At 32.6% G+C, this 23,297-nt stretch overlaps 3 protein-coding genes and 1 pseudogene across 3 annotated transcripts; 2 read left to right on the forward strand and 2 right to left on the reverse strand.

Annotated features, from left to right (window-relative positions):
- Nucleotides 1-4,581: 4,581 nt before the first annotated feature.
- LOC107062927 (probable leucine-rich repeat receptor-like protein kinase At1g35710) lies at nucleotides 4,582-6,533 on the forward strand. Its single transcript, XM_015314170.1, has one exon. The coding sequence runs from the start codon at nucleotides 4,605-4,607 to the stop codon at nucleotides 6,531-6,533; it is 1,929 nt and encodes a 642-aa protein (XP_015169656.1). The 5' UTR covers nucleotides 4,582-4,604.
- LOC102596595 (receptor-like protein 12) lies at nucleotides 6,404-7,682 on the forward strand. The gene has a single exon (XM_015314188.1). It carries the CDS (start codon nucleotides 6,591-6,593, stop codon nucleotides 7,557-7,559), a length of 969 nt encoding a protein of 322 aa, XP_015169674.1. The 5' UTR covers nucleotides 6,404-6,590; the 3' UTR covers nucleotides 7,560-7,682.
- Nucleotides 7,683-7,912: 230 nt separating this feature from the next.
- Nucleotides 7,913-9,448, reverse strand: LOC102596936 (mannan endo-1,4-beta-mannosidase 1-like; annotated as a pseudogene).
- A 6,522-nt stretch (nucleotides 9,449-15,970) lies between these two features.
- Nucleotides 15,971-17,672, reverse strand: LOC102597259 (uncharacterized). The gene is made up of 3 exons (XM_006358938.2): nucleotides 17,484-17,672; nucleotides 16,486-16,691; nucleotides 15,971-16,413 (listed from the first exon to the last, which is right to left on the reverse strand). The coding sequence occupies exons 1-3, from the start codon at nucleotides 17,670-17,672 to the stop codon at nucleotides 16,149-16,151; spliced, it is 660 nt and encodes a 219-aa protein (XP_006359000.1). The 3' UTR covers nucleotides 15,971-16,148.
- Nucleotides 17,673-23,297: the final 5,625 nt, after the last annotated feature.

A 23,297-nucleotide genomic window follows, 5' to 3' on the forward strand; every position in this document is an offset into this window, starting at 1 on the left:
TGTAATATATAATATGTAGTATTTAAGTGGAAGGTGGTGGGGCCCACTTATATAGTTTGATAAATATATTGGATATTAGTAGTGATTTATAGTATAGTAATTAATAATATATAATATGTAGTATTTAAGTGGAAGGTGGTGGGGCCCACTTATATAGTTTGATAAATATATTGGATATTAGTAGTGATTTATAGTATAGTAATTAATAATATATAATATGTAGTATTTAAGTGGAAGGTGGTGGGGCCCACTTATATAGTTTGATAAATATATTGGATATTAGTAGTGATTTATAGTATAGTAATTAATAATATATAATATGTAGTATTTAAGTGGAAGGTGGTGGGGCCCACTTATATAGTTTGATAAATATATTGGATATTAGTAGTGATTTATAGTATAGTAATTAATAATATATAATATGTAGTATTTAAGTGGAAGGTGGTGGGGCCCACTTATATAGTTTGATAAATATATTGGATATTAGTAGTGATTTATAGTATAGTAATTAATAATATATAATATGTAGTATTTAAGTGGAAGGTGGTGGGGCCCACTTATATAGTTTGATAAATATATTGGATATTAGTAGTGATTTATAGTATAGTAATTAATAATATATAATATGTAGTATTTAAGTGGAAGGTGGTGGGGACCACTTATATATTTTATAAATATATTGGACATTAGTAGTGATCTTATTGGAACATTGATAGTCATTCCTAGACTCTTCTATAATATAGTAAAATTTGTTAGAAGTCTGCAGAAAATTTCTGTACAATGTGTGTTACGTAATGGGATCATTTCACATCGTCCTGCGTAACACACACTGTCGAGATAGTCAATGACCTCGAAATGAAAACAATTTTTAGAGAAAATTAGGACATAATGAGTATTAATTGGTTAAGTCTTCTTCATCCTCTAAAAAGTCTTGTGGAATACTACAAAATATAAGTAACAAGTTACTCATTTTAGTAGAATGAGCCACCCGTTAACCTGTGACTTAGAGATATGGAGGTGATCCTCAAATGTTTAGAAACAAATATTTGCTTCTGAATTTTGCCTGTATAGAGAAACAGATCCACAATTAGTAATATAGAGATATTGTGTGTGCTTTAATTTCTGTTGTATTGTTTGTTCTTAGTCAAGGACTTGGTCCCTTGACTCCTGGTGGATTCATGGCTCAATCATTAACTGGTTTAGCAACATGAGATGGGATTCATTCTCGCCAGGGGGATCTATGGGTAGCCGTGGGGTGCCACGGCACCCACAGATCTCGAAAAAAACTTTGTATATATATGTATATATGTATAAGAAATGTTTTATATATTTTCTTTGCCACCCACAAAACAATGTGGTGAACAGTCCAATTGGCAAAGCAGGCCCTTTGCCACACGGGCAGCGCGGGTTCGAACCTCAGTTGCAGCATTGATTTTTGGAAGCTGAAGCTTTTTCTTCCTTTTTTTGTCAAGCTTTTTCTCTCTTTCTTTCTTTTTTTCTTTTTTTTTTTTGTCATTTTTATTAATGTGTGAAGGTTCTTTTTTTTTTTTTTCCTCTCATTCATTCTTATTTATTTACTAGTATTTTTTATTAATTCATATTGACTCTTATTCACCATAATTTTTAAGTTCTTTTACCTTCTCTTTCACTAATTATTAATCTCTTGATATGAGTGTCACATGTTTATTTTATCAATTAATGAGTACTGAATTATGAACGTGACATAAATATTATTAAGAATATATTTAAATAATAGTTTTAAAAATATTGAATATTATTATTAGAGTTATTTTAATTTGAAGGTTCTTTCGATCTTCACCAACGTTCTTGCTAAATAGGGACTAGATTGAAACTAAAATTTGTATTCTCTTTGTTATATTTTGGCAACAACACATAAAGTCATTGGAAGATAATATTAAGTTAACACTATTCAATAGTTTATACAAGCTCAAATTTTAGTATGAAAAATCTTTTTTTCCTCAAAGTTTCAGCGAATAAGGCCACTAATTCCTAAAAAAGAAAAAAACATTGAATTGTTTAGTTTTCTTTAATCTCATAATATCTAAAAGAAAATATTACTAACATGCATGTTTAATCGATTTGTAGATAAAAATCGAAAAAAGATAAATAACTCGATTTGTAACCCTAAAATTAAAGTAACCGACCCCACCCGCTTTACTTGAACAATGTGACACCCAGGACCTCCAAATCTTAGATCCGCCTCTGATTGTCGCACCTAAACCTTTTACATAATTCACCTGCAGGACACATAATATATATCCTGTATAATAAGTAATGTTGGAATAATCTCATGAATATATTTTTTTTGTGGTCTAAGTAAGAACCTAGTTATTTTTAGCATTTGCTTCGACTACTGATTTAGTTATTTTCCATCTCATCATATTTGTCCTTTTTTCCCCCTGTAGTCTTTGTGGAAATTGGCTTAAAGACTTGGAAGTTTTTTAAACATCTATTTCTACTACAACTACATGGATGTGAAAGTCTTGTGGAAAATTATAGAATGTGACTCATAATTTTGAAAAATTCCACACGGTATCATTAATGTTGCATTAAATGCATATGCTAAGTAAAACACAGGAGTTAAATCATGTCTTCAATTATTGTTTTTTTTATTTTTCTCACTTGACTTGGTCAAGCAATAGTATCTTTAATTGGAAATTTGTTACAAGCTCTACACCAAAACTTTCTACCGTGTGTTATGTAACGGAACGAATTTACATTGCTTTGCGTAACACACACGGCAGAGATAGTCGATGACCTCAAAATGAAAACAACATTTAGAGAAAACAAATATGGAATAATTGGTACTAGCAACAAGAATTAAGACTTGATTGAGACTTTCTGGAAATTGACTTAACACTTGGGACAATTTTTTTGCAACCACAAATTAGTTTGTGGTAGATGGGGGGCAAGTACCCCATTTTATTTGTCTGGATGTTTTACTTCACAGTCTGATAGACAAGTCAATAACAACTATAACATAATTTGTCCTTTTTTCCCCCCTGTAGTCTTTGTGGAAATTGGCTTAAAGACTTGGAAGTTTTTTAAACATCTATTTTTACTACAACTACATGGATGTGAAAAGTCTTGTGGAAAATTATAGAATGTGACTCATAAGTTTGAAAAATTCCACACGGTATCGTTAATGTTACATTAAATGCATATGCCAAGTAAACACAGGAGTTAAATCACGTCTTCAATTATTGTTTTTTTATTTTTCTCACTTGACTTGGTCAAGCAATAGTATCTTTAATTGGAAATTTGTTACAAGCTCTACACCAAAATTTTCTGTGTGTTATGTGACGGGACGAATTCACATTGCGTAACACACACGGTAGAGATAGTCGATGACCTCGAAATGAAAACAACATTTAGAGAAAACAAATATGGAATAATTGGTACTAGCAACCAAGAATTAAAGACTTGATTGAGTCTTTATGGAAATTGACTTAACACTTGGGACAATTTTTTTGCAACCACAAATTAGTTTGTGGTAGATGGGGGGCAAGTACCCCATTTTATTTGTCTGGATGTTTTACTTCACAGTCCGATAGACAAGTCAATAACAACTATAACATATTCAGTATAAACTCATAAGTGGGGTCTAGAGAAAAGTAGAATGTGCACAGACCTTATCTCTATGAGAGGTTGCTTCTGATAGGCACTCGACTCAAAATAAAGCATGGCCAGGCCTTTTTGAAAAAGGGATTACGAAAATTAGAGTAATAACAACAACAAATTAATATGAAAAGAAGAGTAGTATAATATACAGATGAATGAACAATATGAAAACAAAATAAAGCGGTATTCGAAGCACAAGATACACGTGTGATACCTGGGAAAATAAAATTACGAATATAATACAAGATAGACAAGTCAATCTCCACAAATTCTATGGGAAGTGATAGAATTTTGAGTTCGAATCATGAAGTTAGTATCCTAGACATGTATGGACAAGAGGGGTTGCTTAGGTGGTAGCACCTTCCACCTCTTAGCTTAATGTTAATTATATATACTACTTTATTCATGTTTTAGTTTGACTCGGTGAAGAAGATTCTTGAATTTTGATTGATTATGGGAGAAGACGTGGAAAAAAACTCTAAAAATTATGTACTGATAATGTATATCATTTTCCATCTATATTGTTATGATTAAAGTCGTAACAAGAATGTGTATGTTGTATTTTTTTCTTCTCTATTTTTTTATTGTTTGTTTTTCTTTCTATTAGACTACTTTAATTCAATTTTATATGAATTTCTGAATATCGTAAATATGTATTTTTCATTGGTGACTTGATTGAAATTTTAATTAGTAACTAAAATTTAAAATTTACCGTTACGAGCATGAAAGGAATTAATTTTTTAACAATAAAATACAACCCTCATTTAATGTTTCTTGTCAAAACACTTTTAATTTATTTTTTTTAAAAGTTATTGCATTTTATTACTCATTAGAGGCATAATTTCACAAAAATTACGTAAGTGTAACTCATAAACTAGTATATATATGTGGATAATGATGATTGATTTGTAAGAACAGAACATTCAGTTTTTTGTTGAATACAAAAAATTAAAAAAAAGAAGATGGGAATTCTGTTTTTCTTTTATTCACTTGTCTGTTTTTTGTTGGTAATTAGTGAAAGCTTTTCTTCTTCCTCTGTGATGATGCATCATGTTTGCTCTCCCACTGAAGCTTTTGCTTTGCTTCACTTCAAACAATCTTTTCAAATCTCTAACCAACCTAGCTGTTGGGTTGAGATTAATCTGCCAGATATGACCTTTGTTGATATCCCAAAAACAAAGTCTTGGAATGAGAGTAGGGATTGCTGCAGTTGGGACGGGGTAACTTGTGACATGTTAACCGGTCATGTTATCGGATTGGACCTTAGTTGCAGTCTGCTTAATGGAACTATTCATCCCAATAGCAGCCTCTTCCAACTCCATCATCTCCAGACACTAAACCTTGCTCGCAATGACTTCTATTCTTCTTCAATCCCACATAACATTGGCCGATTGACGAATTTGAGGCATCTCAACCTTTCTCAATCTTTCTTTGTAGGGGAAATTCCAACAGAAATATCATACCTTTCCAATTTGGTTTCACTTGAACTTAATTGTTATGAATGTGAACTTGATGAGAGAACATTTGAAACAATTCTTCAAAACTTCACAAATCTGGAGGTAGTTTCTCTCTGTGGTGTCAACATCTCATCTTCAATACCTGTGAATATTTCTTCTTTCTCCTTAAGGTACGTGGATCTTAGACATACTAATCTGCGAGGTTTTATCACAGAGAGCTTTTTCCTTCTGCCAGGATTGGAAAGGCTCTATTTGAGTGACAATGATCTTCTCAAAGGAGTTTTACCAAAGATCCACCCGAGCAACACTCTGTTGGAGCTGGATATTTCATTCACAGGAATCTCCGGTGAGCTGCCTGATTCAATTGGCACCTTGAGTTCCTTGAATATCTTGAATTTTCTTAATAATCATTTCACCGGCTATATTCCTTCCACAATCTCTAAATTGAAGCACCTCACATCCCTAGATCTCTCGTCCAACTCCTTTTCAGGTGAAATTCCCGATATTTTTTCTAACCTCCAAGAGCTACGTTTTTTATATCTTCATAACAACAGCTTCATCGGTTCGTTTCCTTCTACAATTGTAAGCTTGACACATCTTCAAGACTTAGACTTGTCGAGTAATTCCCTATCTGGCCCACTGCCTAATAATGTGAGCATGCCTCAAGAGCTAACCAAACTGGATCTGTCGTACAACTCACTGAATGGTACCATACCATCTTCGGTGTTTAGCCTCCCTTTGCTATCTTCATTGTCTCTCCAACATAATCAATTTAGTGGACTAGCCGATGAGTTCAAAACAAACTCAACATTAGATTACCTAGATTTAAGCCATAATCAACTCAGTGGTTCATTTCCTCAATCACTTGCGAGTCTCACAAACCTTTCTACCCTCACCCTTTCATCAAATAACATCACCTTCGATGAGGGAATACACATCACTTTTCCTAGCCTACAAGATTTGCATTTATCGTCTTGTGAACTGAAGGATTTTCCACACTTCTTGAGAAATGTAAAGACACTTACGGTCTTGGATATTTCTAACAATAAGATTCGTGGCCAAATCCCAAACTGGTTTAGTAGCATAAGGTGGGACTACTTGTACTACCTAAATCTTTCGCATAATTCTTTAACAGGCCACCTACAACAATTTCATTTCCATAATCTAAGGTATCTTGATCTTAAATTTAACTCCCTTCAGGGTCCACTCTCTTCATCCATTTGTAACATGAGCGATCTTAAATTTCTAGATTTATCACTCAACAACTTCAGTAACTTGATTCCAAGTTGCTTGGGAAATCTTCAATTTCTAGATTTATCACGCAACGACTTCAGTAACTCGATTCCAAGTTGCTTGGGAAGCATGTCTAGTCTAACAGTGTTGGACTTAAGAAGGAACAATTTCACAGGGAGTCTTCCCCCATTATGTGCATAGAGCACTTCATTGAGTACCATTGTCTTGAATGACAATCACTTTGAAGGAATTCTCCCTATGTCGTTGCTCAACTGTAGTGGTTTAGAAGTTCTTGATATGGGGAATAACGCTATAAATGACACATTTCCTGCTTGGATAGGAACACTTGAACAACTGCAGGTCTTAATATTAAAGTCTAATATGTTCCATGGACCAATTAGTACTTGTCAGACTACGTTTTGCTTTCCGAAGTTGCGAATTTTTGATCTTTCGCGTAACAAATTCAGTGGCTCACTCCCTGCAAAAGTTTTTGGAAACTTCAAGGCAATGATTAAATTAGATGGTGAAGACACAGGACAGATCAAGTACATGAAAGCATTTGACACATCGTATGAGGATTCTGTGAGTTTGGTGATCAAAGGCCAGGAAATTGCGCTAGAAAGAATCAGCACAATTATGACAACCATAGACCTCTCGAGCAACTATTTTGAAGGTGTCATTCCGAAAACACTAAAGGATCTCAGCTCACTTTGGCTGCTCAATTTATCCCATAACAATCTCATAGGTCATATTCCAATGGAATTGGGGCAATTGAATATGCTTGAAGCGTTAGATCTCTCTTGGAACCGGCTCACTGGAAAGATTCCGCAGGAATTGACAAGGCTAACATTTCTGGAAAAGTTAAACGTTTCTCAGAATGTTCTCTTCGGACCAATTCCTCTTGGTCCACAATTCAACACATTTGAAAATGACTCGTATGGCGGTAACCTTGATCTATGTGGTCCTCCTTTATCAAAGCAATGTAGAACGAGTGATCCATCCCATGCTCCTCAACCATTGGAGTCTGAAGACGAGTCATATTTTTTTAGTGGATTTACGTGGGAATCAGTAGTCATAGGTTACAGCTGTGGACTAGTTGTTGGAACTGTTGTGTGGAGCCTCATGTTTAAATATCGTAAGCCAAAATGGTTTGTGGAATTTTTTGAAGGCATTTATCCCAAGAAAATGAGAAGGTCAATGAAGAGAGCTCAGAGGCGACGGACTTAATGGAAGATTGCAGGAGTGGACTTTTCTGTTTTTTTAATTTTCTTTTTTTTGTTTGTATATGCTTGATAGCAATATAATTGCATGTATTATTTTGTGAATTAAAATTAGTGTTCTTAATCTTTGCTTTCAAACTAAAAAATTAAACTCAAAATAAAAACAAGAGGACATAAAACATAACTTTCCTTTTTACTAAAATAATTTATTCAATTACATTCTTGAGTTTAATTAATCAACTTCAACATGTTTGGTAATATCATCTCAAATTAATAATACTTAAAAATGATGGATTTAAGATCATTCAAATCCTCTTATAATTTGATTATTGTATAATGGTGATCTTGATGCCTTTTCACTCAATTGAAAGAATGAGCCAAAGCTGTCATGATATGAGCTTGGTCTGAAATAATTTGTGTAGTTGAAGGATTTTGTCCCAAAACAATACAATAACCATCATCATAATTCTCCATTCCATGTGCCATTAGTTGCCATACTAAACTTCCTGCCATTGTTCCACCTTCTTTTGCCAAATTATACACATTTCTATATACACTACTCAAATAAATCTCTTGATCCTTGACCTCTACTAGACTTTCCAAATTCAGCAAGTACTAAAGGTTTCTTTAATATATTTCTTGCATCTTCCCAATGACTTGTTATCCACTTTTCCATCCACACCAATTGTGCTTCATCACTTTGTCCAGATACCCTATAACGATCGATATAAAGAAATATTTAGACCTATATAATGAAAACATATGAAATTGTATGTAGAGAAAAGATGTAAAAACTACCATTGGTTAGTGTATGCATGGATAGTAGCAAAATCAATCTCATTGATAAGATGGTTACTAATGAAATCTGTTCCAACTTGATAACCAGGATTAACTGATTTCCTTTCAGGAATTGAATCACCATAAAATCCCTCCATTCCAACCTCTAACAAGTGTTTGTTGTCTAATGACTTCACAAAACTTGCCATTTCTTGAACCCAAGCCTGTAACATTATTAGTCAAAAACGTCAATTATAGATTTGATATTTCTAAAATTCAATTAATTTGAACTTGAATTGGGACTTACATTAACAGTTTTTCCTGAATAGTCAGCTTGATCGCGAGGCTCATTCATTAATTCCCATGCCATGATTGTTGGATCATCTTTGTAAGCAACTTTAGTAATACTATTCAACCTTAACCACTTTCTGTAACAATTTCATAATATTATTAATAAAAAAGTTGTTTATATGTATTAAATAATAATTACCCCATATATACCTCAATGTGGTTCTTCAAGTATTTTTTGAGCATAGGATGAGTATAGAATTCATCATCATTACTAATCTGAGCTCCTGCATTTCGCGCCGACCAAACATATTGAGCTTTTCCTCCAAAGTCGTTCCATTGATTTACAAAGCTCAAGATTAAACGAACACCATATTTCTTAGCTTCCGCGATCACAAAATCCAAGCCCTAAATTTAGAAACAATTAAAACAAGTACTATCTAATTAAGAGACTCACATGCATTACAACGCGATAATGTAAAAGTTATCAAAACTATAATAACAAACCTTTACCTGAAAAACACGTTCATCATAAACACCAGGTGATATTTGTAATGCTCTATCACCTCCATCACTAAAAGCCCAAGTACGACAAACAGAAAGACCAGCGGTAGATGCATCTTTAATAACCTCAGTGACTTTGTATCTCTCAGTAGGGTCAGCAGCAACATGCATCAACCAATATGAGTTGAAACCATTGAATAGAAAAGGGGATCCATTGAGTTCAAAATGAGAATCCTTAACTCCTATAAACCCGGAATTCACTTCACAAGCAAGAGCTAAGAACAAGAGAAAGAGCCCAGAAATGCAACTTCTTTTCGTATAAGACATTTTGTATAGTGAATTATAGAAGATATATGTGTGATATGTTAGATGTCACCTTTTATAGTGTGTTGAAGATAACGAAATTTACTAAAAATAGCAAAACTTGCAAAAACTAAAAAAAATTCCTAGTGGATATAATTGGATATTGAGATTTGATGAAAAAATAGAAGAAAAATATGGAAACATTAATTGGTTAGTTTTTTTAAGGTTTGTTCACTACTAGATTTGATGATGAAATAATATTGAAACGTGTACTCATGGTATTTGATAGTAATATACTTGAATATTTAATGCAAATACATGAAGAACTCTTGCATAAATTTAAATTTTTATGTGGATGTGTTATGTGTCTATTTTAATCTTATTTTATTGGAAGAAATTGAGCCAAAATAATAATAAAAATGTTTTTTAAAAAAGTTAAAGAGAAATGAAGAGAGCATAACATTTTTTGGGTAATCCTTATTCAAATTAAGATCATCTGACCACTTGTAAAATGAATAGAAAAAAGATGACAGTTTTAAATGGGCTTCTTATATCTAAAAATTAAGAAGTCTCCTAAAAAATCATGAAACTAAACTAAAATAAAACTGTAGTGGCCTACAATTTACAAAAACTCAAGCTATATACTTGAATATAGAATATGGGGACTTTGGTTCCATGGTTTGAGAAGTGGAGAAAAGGAATTTAGGGGGTAAAATAATTTTTTCGGAAGATATATTCTTAAAAAATAAGTGAATTCTTATTTATTTTTTGATGTGAATAAGTGGATTTCTTACTTATTTTCTGATGTCATATTTGGGATCTTTAATGTTTATTTCATGCTCATTTGACAAATTTCATAGTCCATATGAGAGCGGCAACCATCGCTAGAGATGAATTTAAACTTAGAATAGGTGAATTTAAAATAAGTGTGATCTTATCATACGTAGAGGCAGATGCAGTAGTTCAACTATGGGTTCAATCAAACCCAATATTTTTGTCACATGACATATATGTAGAAGTAAAAAAAAACAAAAATAAAAAGATATTCTATATCCATAATTAAAAAGTACAATTAATTCAGTTTAAATTCTAAATTCGACTGTAAAGTTCTAAGTTGAAATCAATAGGTTCACTTCAACTCAGAACTCGCCCTGAATCCGCCTCTGGAAGTTACTACCTATTCCACGGCTATAGAGGAAAAGTTGAAAAGATCGTCCCCAAAATGCTATTATATATCAATATAAAGTAAGATTTGACTTATACAGTGTAATTTTCCGACAAAGAGTATTCAGCCGACCACCCAGGAACCCCCGTAGCTCCGCCCATGGTGCGTGGAAGTAACCATCTATTCCAGGGGATTGGAGGAAAAGTCGAAAACATCGTCCCCGAAGCCTGGATCAGTAATAGTGAAATCACACTGCTGCTGCTGTTGCTGCAAATTATCATCAGTGCAAATACTGTAATTCCCAAATGGACTGGATTGAAGTACATTTTTCCATATATCACTATTTTCTTGTTGTATACTACAAGTATATTTTGGTGTCGATTCATAAAAATCGCTCCCATCTAACATCTTTATTTGGAAAGTCTCGTGCACTAAGCTCTCGTTATGCACAAAGTCCTGGGAAGGGTCATACCACAAGGGTTTATTGTACGCGGCCTTAGCCTGCATACTTATTTCTCTGTCTAAAACAGAGGTACTCTGTTCCATGGCTGAAGGTACCCTGTTTTTGTTCCGACATTGCCTGATGCACCGTTTATTGTTTTGGATTTGAGAAGGATTTTTCGCGAATGAAGTAGTACTTGACGATGCTGAGTTAGTCTCGTCTATGTTATTATCAGTCGGGGCCAGGTCCCCGAGGAACAGATGTGGGAAATTAAGACGCGCATCTGTTCCTCTGAGCCTAAAGGCCTCGACATCATAAGCAAAAGCAGCTTCTTCAGCACTTTCAAACGTGCCTAACCAAAGTCTAGTTCTTTCACGAGGAAGGCGAATCTCTGCTACCCATTTCCCCCAGTGGCGTTGTCTCACTCCCCTGTACCGTTTAGGTGCAGGGGAGGAGACAGTGCCATAAACATTCATCATCGTAGTCGTCCTCGTCCCACTGTTAGTGATTCGACACTGATTAAAGCAACTTTGAGGTGCAAAAGAAATCATAGTTTGGTTTTGAGTAAGTGATTGCCAATTAATGTGACAATTACTTGATGGAGGATCATCTAGAGCAAAAGGAAAAGGAAACTGTGATTCGTAGCCATGTGCTCTAATCCTCTGAGCTACAGGCTCCACCCCGTCTCCACTTGATCTAAGGTTATTATGTTGTGATGATGGGCTAATTTTGAGCTTTTTCAAAGGTCTATACATTGACATAATGGATTGAACATTATCAATCGATTCGATATTTTCCATTTTTTGTGTGCTCGTACGAGGTGATTTTCTTGAAGTATGTATGAATGAAAATTTGAAAAAACATCAACATGAGGAGGGAAGAAAAGGGCATTGAAGCAAAATATGATAGAAATATGATGACGAGTGAACTTAGGTTTTATTTGGTAAAGATGACAAGAAATGAAGAAAATATGGATGTTGACATTTTATTGAAGCCTTCTTTATCAACTACTTCCTCCGCTACTTGGCGTGAAGTTTAAGAAAGTAAAAAAAATTTCGAATCTTATATTATTAATAAAGTAAAGATACGTATAATGTAAATATTTTTTAATCGTGTCCTTTAAACATATTATATGAAATGTTAAAATTAAAGAGTTGTTAAATTAATAACGACATAAAAGTAAGATAAATAAGTTGAAAGAGAATAGTAAATTAAACAATATATTCTTTTCACATATGTACACCAAAGAGACAGAGAAAAAAGTCATTTGTGATTGCATGTTTTCATTAACCTAGATAGGCATGACTCTTGCAATTTAGTAGAAGCCAACCCAGTATTGCTTGTAGGTTAAGAGATAGATTTGTTTTACCTCACTACTTGCTTTTGTGATTAGTAATGAATTATTATTTTTTATTTCAAAGGTCAAATACATTAATCTAGAAGTTTTATTTCAAGAATAAAAATAAAAAAGGATATTTACGGCCCTAAACACTTCGCCATACGAATTTACAAAATATAAGCAAAAAAAAATGCTTAGATAATATATACTCCCTCCGTCCCATTTTATGTGTGATAGTTTAACTCGACAGGGAGTTTAAGAAAGAAAGGAAGACTTTTAAAACTTGTGGTCCAAAATGAATGATAGAAATTTGTGTGGCTGTAAATCATTTCATTAAGGGTAAAATAGACATTTCATAGTTAAATTGTTACTTAATATGGAAGTGTGTCATTTTTTTTGGAACTGACTAAAAAGGAAAGTAAGTCACATAAATTAGAACATAGGGAGTACTATTTTATAGGGAAAAAAGGACAAATATACCTTCAAACTATCGTAAATGGTGTGCAAATTCCCTCCGTCATATTTTTGGAACATTGGTGCCACTGTCTTCCAAAAACTAGAGCATATTTGTCCTTCACTCTAACGGAAGACTAAATAAGGACACGTGACGCAATCTTATCTGTCAATCCGATATTTAATAAATGTCGGGTCGGTGGATAAGATTATAACATGTGTATGTTTGTTAGTATAAAGGGTATATATGCTCTAGTTTTTGGACGGCAGGGGCACCAATGCCCCAAAAGTATGACGAAGGGTATCTGCATACCATTTACGATAGTTTGGAGTATATGTATCATTTTTCCCTATTTTATACTAAATATATATATATAAATTAGTAAGAAGTCAAAAGTCAAAAGCACTAAAATGGTGAAGTCAGACAAGAACAAGCGTGCTTTTTATAGCTTTGTTGCTTCTTGATTGGGTTTCTCCACCAAGAAGAGTGTGTTTAGTAGGGACGAAACATGTTTTTTATTTTAAAAAATCATGGTTAGTTGATCGAAAATTTAAAAATTATATTTTTTTTTATAATTAAGAAATCAAATTTCTTAAGAATAAAAAAATAAATAGGAAAATGCATAAATACCCCGCCCAAAATCCCTGAGACACACCTAACCTTTAGTAAGATCCTATTACCCCCGAACTTATTTTTTAATTAATTTTCTACCCCTTTTCGGCTACGTGGCACTATCCTTAAAAAAATTATCAACACGCGTTATTTTAAAAGGGTTAATTTTGTAACACATATCATTTTAATATTACCAAAAAAGTATTATAAATAATAATAATTAATAACTTAAAATATCTTAAAGACATTTTAAAAGGGTTAATTTTGTAATTTTATCCATATCACATAAATTAGGACAAAGTGACCAGTAATGTACATTATTTCAAAGTTACATAAAAATATTATAAATCACAATAATTAATAACTTCAAACATTTTTAAAAAAAATATGAAAATTTGGATGACTCTCCAAATTTCATTTGTGTCACATAAATTGAGACAACAAAAATAACATATATTGGGTCCATTTTAATTTATTTGTCTTATTTTTTTTATATTTAAAAATTGCGTAAAAATACTATAAATCATGATAATTGACAACATAAAATATTTCAAAAATGTTGTATGTGGGTAGTTTTATTATGCCTTAAATAGCATCAAAGAAAGTACATGTTTGTGATAAAAAAAACTTATTCCTTTATCCACGCAAAGAATCGCTTCAAAAACTCGGTTATTAGCCCCAAAATATACCATTTATATTATTGGGCCCGTGCATAGCACGGGCAACATTATCTAGTATATATATATAAATTAGTAAGAAGTCAAAAGTCAAAAGCACTAAAATGGTGAAGTCAGACAAGAACAAGCGTGCTTTTTATAGCTTTGTTGCTTCTTGATTGGGTTTCTCCACCAAGAAAAGTGTGTTTAGTAGGGACGACACATGTTTTTTATTTTAAAAAATCATGGTTAGTTGATCAAAATTTAAAAATTATATTTTTTTATAATTAAGAAATCAAATTTCTTAAGAATAAAAAAATAAATAGGAAAATGCATAAGTACCCCGCCCAAAATCTCTAAGACACACCTAACCTTTAGTAAGATCCTATTACCCCCGAACTTATTTTTTAATTAATTTTCTACCCCTTTTCGGCTACGTGGCACTGTCCTTGAAAAAATTATCAACACGCGTTGGACCCACAAGATAGTGCCACGTAGACTGAAAAGGGGTAGAAAATTATATATAAAATAAGTTCGGGGGGTAATAGGACCTTAGTAAAGGTTAGGTGTGTCTCGGGGATTTTGGGCATAGGCTGGGGGGTACTTATGCATTTTCCCAAAATAAATAAGTGTTACACGTGACATTTTAAGCTCATTATATCTTCTGTATGATCGCACCCCCAACGCCCTCCACGCTTCACCCCTGCTCCTGATCCCATCCCACCTATCTATAGTGCTTTTCAAGATTATATATATGTAATTAACGATAGATAAATTTTGTAGCTAAACAAATGTATCGAAGCGTGCAGAATAGTAATGCAGTTTTTCTTTCCAAATGACGCCAGAGTTTTAACCCTTCAAGTGAGTACTGTGTCAATTGTCAATTTACATTATAAATTATTATATAGATTAATGTGAATTTACATATTGACAAAATCCATTCGAATAACGTCTACATTACTATAAGCAACGCCATTGGTCAAGAATTAATCACGCTTTCTATTTTAATTTATTTATTTTATATTATTTATTTACTTTTTCAAAAAGAATATCTAATTTCTTGAAAGTGAATCATTCTGTGGACTTGGGGGTGTTCATAGAACAGAATGTCTCACCCAAGGAGTAAAAGATTTAGATGGAGTCTCACTTTTTTAGAATGATTTGATCCATCAAATCTTGTCATAAATCCTATGGTAGCAATTCTTTCCAGTAAAATAAAGGTACTCTTTCCCATATTTGATGACGTGAAGTAGGTTACAACTGCTATTAGAGTCTGTCTGAGTGCATCGACTCTCTAAAAAAAAAGGATTTCCGATCCTTGTAGGTTTTTTTATAGAGACAGAGTAGGAGGCATACTACTAGTTCATGTGGATAATAAGATGTTACTACTCTCCTTCTTGCTTAAATTTGCCTATTCAAAACTGTATAGAATAGCAGAAGAAAAGTATTATCCGGAAACCTTCTGCTAGCCTAAGATCGTTAACTAAGACCAGAAGATTCAACCAAAGAAGAGGAAGCTAGAAAGGAGAACTTGTTTATGGTGAAGAATCTTGAATTGTCTTTAGTTTTGGTTGGTTACAAATATTCAATAGCATCCCCTATTTATATTTATCTATAGATGGTTCTAGATACTACAAAATCTAGACTATTCCATGATTCACTACAAATATCTAATTCCTCAAGAGCATCTAATATCTAGATATTTCTTTAAGATAATTATCCTAGATACTATTCTAGAAACATTACTAGAACAACCTATCATATTCCAAAAAATCAACTTTAACTTTTTCACAAAAACAATTTGCGCGAAGGACTCTCTTTAACAAAAAGACATCACAATTAGATACATATTGTAAACTTAATGGTTTTATGTCTTCAAAAATACTATCTTATAAACACCAATACCAAAAAAAAAAAACAAAGAAGGATCAAACACCCTTTGAACACCTAAACATTCTCCAAAAAAAAAAAAAACAAGAGTACCAAAATATGAAGTCAAGTACAACTAAAAACTGGAAAAAATTGTATACATATAGAACTTCATGATTGATCACACTCATTTGTAGGCTGCCATTCCCACACCAGCTTCTCCACCATATGGTCCAGCTCCATCCTTAGCGTTGGAGTAACTGATAAAGTAAAACTTATTGATTATGCTAGTGAAGAAAATAAACGCGGCTCCAGCAGCAAAAACGCCTTTTCTCACAGTCTCACAAGATACAGGTCGATCATTAAACAAGAGCGATGATCTATACTTTGTATGGTACGCGTTCCTAACTGAACCAGCCAACAAACACACCTCCGCGATGAAAAATGTAACCCTGAAACATAGGTTAATAATTATTATCACATTATATCGAGTCTGAAAAAATATATTGTGGTGAGTCATATACCAACACATGATGAATAACAGAACAGCACAACCCCTTGAACCACCGGGGCTCAAAGGCTTTCCAAAACAGAAGCAACGACTCGCCACCATTATAAGGATTTGTCCAGCCATGAGAAATAAGAAGGCGCCAACGCCAAATCCAGTTGAAATATCGGAGTCATAGACACAATAAGTATACACTTGTTCATTATCTGTTTGAATTGTGGCCTATCAATCAATGAAATGACGAGTTGTTAGATCAAAATGAAGTACATGTACTAGTAAAATTTGAATAGTAAACGAAAAGGGTGTGAAACGATCACAATTAAAGAAATATAACTTTCGAGATTACAATATTGATCATGGAGGTTGCTATTCAAATAAATGCTAAGAGTAGGCATAATAATAGATATTTTTGTAGTTATAAACGGGGGCGGAGCTATAGTACTGTCTACGGCTTGGACTAAGTTAATGAAATTTTGCTTTGATCATATATTAAAATGGGAAAAGGGATAAATATACCTCGAACTATTGTAAATGGTATGCAAATACCCTCCGTCATACTTTTAGGACATTGGTGCCCCTGACGTTCAAAAACTAGAGTATATATGCCTTTCACTGTAACGGAAGACTAAATAGGGACATGTGGTGCAATCTTATCCGTCAATCTAATATTTAATAAAATGTCGAGTCGGTGGATAAGATTATGACACGTGTATGCCCATTAGTATAAAGGGGTATATATGCTCTAGTTTTTGGACGGTAGGGGTACCAATGTCCTAAAAATAGGACAGAGGGTATCTGCATACCATTTACGATAATTTGGATATATTTGTCTCTTTTCCCTATTAAAAATTTCATCAAATATGTAATTGTGAATTCAGTAATAACTAAAATAAGCTATGAATTCAATCACTAGTTCCAAACTCATAAATTTCAAATTCTGATTCTACCTACGACAAAACAAAGCTCTCGAACAAGATCAAATTTTCAAGAATTGAACATATCAAAGGCCAAAACCAGATGTGGGAAATTAAGACGTGCATCTGTTCCTCTGAGCCTAGAGGCCTCGACATCGTAAGCAAAAGCAGCTTCTTCAGTACTTCCAAACGTGCCTAACAAAAGTCTAGTTCTTTTACGAGGAAGGCGAATCTCTGCTACCCATTTTCCCCAATGGCGTTGTGAGACAGTGCCATAAACATTCATCATTGTAGTCGTCCTCGTCCCATTGTCAGTGGTTCGACACTGATTAAAGCAACTTTGAGGTGCAAAAGAAATCATTAGTTTGATTTTGAGTAAGTGATTGCCAATTAATGTGACAATTACTTGATGGAGGATCATCTAGAGCAAAAGGAGAACGAAACCGTGGTTTGTAGCCACGTGCTCTAATCGTCTGAGCTACAGGCTCCACCCCGTCTTCGCTTGATCTAAGGCTATAATGTTGTGATGATGGGCTAATTTTGAGCTTTTTCAAAGGTTTATACATTGACATAATGGATTGAACATTATCAAGAGTACTTTTTTTCTTGATTCATTAAATTGGGAAATATATAAAAATAATTATTTTTAATATACACGACAACTAAACGAGACGAAGTATTTAGCAATGAACAAGTGACCAAATTTGTAGCTAATTTGGGGTCATCTTTAGTGTTCATATCAGTCCATTTAAGCTTATCTTAGTTTTTAATAATATAAGTACTTGAAATACTCTATATCTTCGTGTATAAATCTCTTAACAAAAAATATAATTTTCTAATTAGGCAGCATAATTCACTAAGCATTTCGAGTTCACACAGAATTTGACAAAAAATGACTCACTCCAACTCCTAAGTAGTGCGATCTAAGCCACCTATACCCTAATACAAGGATATTCATAATACAATTTTATCGTATCACAAATTAAACAGTATCACATAAAATATAACGAAAAAAGTACTAAAATTTGTAATAATTATTTTACCTTTGTGTGTGATTGAGCAAGGAAGTGCAATTTGGACGAACAAAAGCAAGAGCAGCAGCATCTCCGATCCAAAGGTAACATAAGAGGTGTCAAATGAACGAGTCGAGATGAGTTTTTGAAGTGTTTGTTGAGGAAGTAAGCATTTTTTTGATGCAGGAGTATTTAATTCTTCAGGAGGATGAGCAAATCCCTTGTGAAATATAGCCAACATTGTATCTTTTTTTAGCTTCAAGATGAATATCTAACAACAATATAAAAAAATGGTTACTGAAGGAGGATATATATATTATTATAAACTTTTTACATTAATGTTTTTATTTTTATAGTATAGTAATAATAATAAAGGATGCTAAAGATGAAATATGTCAATTTTATCTTCTAGTGATAGAGTGTGACGTGACAATGATGAGGATGGATAAGGTTTCTCGTATTCCCATGATGTCTTTATCCATTTAGATTTTATTAATAATTTTACTATTAAAAAATCCAAACTATATTAAATTGAAAAAATAATTAAATATAAAAATATCTCTCTTTATCACAATTTGATTCAAAACTATCAGTAGGGGTGTTCACGGATGGTTTAGATCGGTTATTGATTAAAATTAAAATCAAATCAATTTAATTGATTTTTAAATTATTAAAACCAAACTAAAAATCAAAATCAAATCAACTTAATCGGTTTTAAAATTATCAAAATCAAACCAAATCAAATATAATATACATTTATCAGTTTGTTGGTTATCGGTTTTGGTTTGGTTTGGTTCGGTTATTCGGTTATTAACCATACACAAAAATAAAAGAAACAATTCATTTAAAATGTGAAAAAAGTGACAACAATCCATTCAAAATGAAAAATAGTTAGAATGACTTAAATTACTGAACTTTCGATCACTAAATTTACTATCAGTAAAGCTTTAAAATTCACTATATTGGCCTAGAAGGAAGAGACAATAACATTTTCAGTCCCACAAAGAATTGACGTAGACACTCATATACATGAAATCAATAAGATAAATATTTCATCTTGGGAATTTTTGTTTTTAATAAGTAAATTATAAAGAAATTTTAATGAAAATATGTATAAGATCTTTAAAATTGTTTATAAAAACAATAAATTAAGTATATATATTAATAAAATATATGTATATAATTCATCGGTTCGGTTCGGTTATTTCTTCGATTTTTTTGAATAAATCATATCCAAACCAAATACTATCGGTTTTCAAAAATCTAAAACCAAACCAAACCAAACCCAAATAAAATCGATTTTATTTTATCAATTTGGTTCGGTTTTTTGGTTTGGATCGGTTTTTATCCAAACTGTGAACACCCCTAACTATCAGTATCGCTAATAGTTTATCCAAAAATTCTCTTTTCTTATTTAATGGATTAGTTTTTTTTAAAAATATTTATATATATTATATACTATTAAACACATTTTATTTATAATAAAATAAGTTAGAAATAAATTTTTCTTTAGTCAAAATTAAAATAACATAACTAAATGTACCTTTTTTTTAACTAATAATATATATTATACATTACATTATATTATATCATATATTATATTATATTATTATACATTAGTATAAGAGGCTAGAACACACATGTTGACGATGAAATGTGTGTTTCTTGGAATTAAACTTCTTATTAAAGGGCATTCTTGTCATTTAATATTAATAGAATTTTAATAATTTTCATATTTAGAAATTATGTAATTAATATTATTAATTATAATAATTAGTAATTTTAAAAAAAAATATAAAATGAATATCAGTCAACTTCCCAAATTTTATTAATGTCACATAAATTGAGATAATAGAGTAAAAACATTTTTAATAATTTATATATTTACAAATTTTATTTAAAAACTATAAATTGCAATATAAATGTCTCTAAATTAATTTTTCGATGATTAATATATTGTATAATAGCTATTAGTTGCTCAACTGTAGTGGTTTAGAAGTTCTTGATATGGGGAATAACGCTATAAATGACACATTTCCTGCTTGGACTCTGAAGAAGATGAAGACGAGTCATATTTTTTAAGTGGATTTACTTGGGAATTAGTAGTCATAGGCTACAGTTTTGGACTCGTTGTTGGAACTGTTGTGTGGAGCCTTATGTTTAAATATCATAAATCAAAATGGTTTGTGGAATTTTTTGAAGGCATTTTCCCCAAGAAAATGAGAAGGTCAAAGAAGAGAAGGGAGGGACAGCGCATTTAATTGAAGATTGGAAGTACTAAGTGTCTTTGTGATGTATTTTAGTTTGTTGTCTAACTGAACTTTTATTTTTATTTTTTCTTCTTAATTTTCTGTTTGTTGTTTGTATATATTTTGATAGCAACTTATATGTGTTATTTTAGTAGAAGGAACTACCTGTTAACCTGTGACTTAGTGATATGGAGGCGATTCTTTCCCAAAAACAATCTCTTGGAATGAGAGTAGGGATTGATGCAGTTGGGATGGAGTCGCTTGTGACATGTTAACGGGTTTTGTTATTGGTCTAGACCTTAGTTGTAGTTATCTTTCATGGAACTATTCCATCAACAATCTCTAAATTGAAGCAACTCACACTTTTAGATCTTTTGGAGGAGAATTTTTGGATGCATTCTCAAACTTCCAAGTGCTAGCTGAATTGGGTCGTTCTAATAACAGCTTTATCGGTTCATTTTCCCCGTCCATTTTAAGCTTGAAATGTCTACAAAGATTAGACTTGTCGAGTAATTCCCTATCCGGTCCACTACCTAGCAATTCCAAAGAAGCTAGCTGAACTGTATCATATTTCTCCCTTTGTTTCCCTGTAGTTTTTGCAGAGATAGTCGATGACCTCGAAATGAATACACATCTAGAGAAAAATTAGAACATAGGTGAGTATTAATTATTTTCTCAAGTCTTCTCCGTTTTCTAAAAAGTCTTGTGAAACACTACAAAATATGAGTGACGAGTTGTTAGAAGTGACTAGTACTCATCCATGGACCACAAGTTGTGTATTTAGTGATGCCAAAGTTGTATTATTTTCTCTCAGTTTATGCCAAAGTTGAGCAAAACAAATATTGTATAATTGGTACTATCAACCAAGACTGAAAAACTTGGTCAGTCTTTTTGGAAATAGACAAATTATGAGGGGGAAATTAAGTACCCCATTTTATTTGTCTGGATATTTTTCTTTTCTTTCTTTAATTTAAACCTCGCACTTCCATAGACAAGTCACCAACAACAACAATAGCATACCCCGTGTAATTCCTTAAGTCGGGGTTTAAGAAAAGTAGAGTGTACAGAGACCTTATCTCTATGAGGTAGAGATAGAGAGGTTGCTTTCGAGAATAAAATACAAGTTGTAATGTGAGCAACCAATTATGTCCGTCATCAAAAATATCCAACAACATCAGTTGTTTAGAAGCAAATATGGTAATTGGTAACAGCTTATAGGTAAATCTGAAGTATTTTATAAGTGTTCACTTATCTGAGAATTTAGATACTAATCCCTTTGTTTCAGTATGCTTGTATGGTTTTGACTTGACATGGAATTTAAAAAAGTAATTTTTTTTTTTTGTATCTTGTGGTCTCAAATTAAAATATGTAGAATGTAACATGAACCACTAATTGGTTCAATGACTTCAAAATTCCACTGTAACATTCTCACTTGACTTAGTCAAGCAATAGTATCTTTCATTGGAAATTTGTTACAAGTTCTGCACCAAATTTTTCTACAGTGTGTGTTACGTAACAGGACCAATTCACATTGTTTTGCGTAACACACACGGCAAATATAGTGGATGACCTTGAAATGAAAACAACATTTAGAGAAAACAAATTTGGAATAATTGGTACTGGCCACCAAGAATTAAAGACTCGAGTCTTTATGGAAATTGACTTAAATTTGGGACAAATTTTTTTGCAACCACAAATTAGTTTGTGGTAGATGAGGGGCAAGTACCCCATTTTATTTGTCTGGATGTTTTACCTCACAGTCCCATAGACAAGTCAACAACAACAATAACATATTCAGTGTAATCTCACAAGTGGGGTCTAGAGAAAAGTAGAGTGTGCGTGAGAGGTTGCTTTCAATAGACCCTTGGCTAAAAATAAAGCATGGCCAAGCATTTTGAAAAAGGGAATACAAAAGTAAAAGTAATAACAACAATAAAATAATATGAAAAGAAGAGTAGTACAACATACAGATGAATGAATAATATGACAATAAAATAAAGCGATATTCGAAGCACAAAATACACAGGTGATACTCGGGAAAAAAAAACTACGATCGAATATAACACATGATAGACAAGTCAACAACAATAATTGCATATTCAATATAATTTCACAAGTGGGGTCTAGAGAGAGTAGAATTTGTGCAGAAATTACAGGAGCGTAACTCAGAAACTAGTATATATATATGGATAATGATGATTGGTTTGTAAAAACATAACATTCTATTATTTGCTGAATACAAAAAAAAAAAAAAAAAGAGAAAAAAGATGGGACTTGTCTTTTTCTTTTATTCACTAGTCTGTTTTTTGTCGGTAATTAGTGAAAGTTTTTCTTCTTCCTCTGTGATGATGCATCATGTTTGCTCTCCCACTGAAGCTTTTGCTTTGCTTCACTTCAAACAATCCTTTCAAATCTCTGACCAACCTAGCTGTTGGGATGAGACTGATCTGCATTATGAGAGATATTTTGATATCCCAAAAACAAAGTCTTGGAATGAGAGTAGGGATTGCTGCAGTTGGGACGGGGTAACTTGTGACATGTTAACCGGTCATGTTATCGGATTGGACCTTAGTTGCAGTCTGCTTTTGGGTACTATTCATCCCAATAGCAGCCTCTTCCAACTCCATCATCTCCGGACACTAAACCTTGCTT

The sequence above is a fragment of the Solanum tuberosum genome, unplaced genomic scaffold (assembly GCF_000226075.1).
Source record: "Solanum tuberosum cultivar DM 1-3 516 R44 unplaced genomic scaffold, SolTub_3.0 scf00283, whole genome shotgun sequence".
Taxonomy (NCBI): Eukaryota; Viridiplantae; Streptophyta; class Magnoliopsida; order Solanales; family Solanaceae; genus Solanum; species Solanum tuberosum.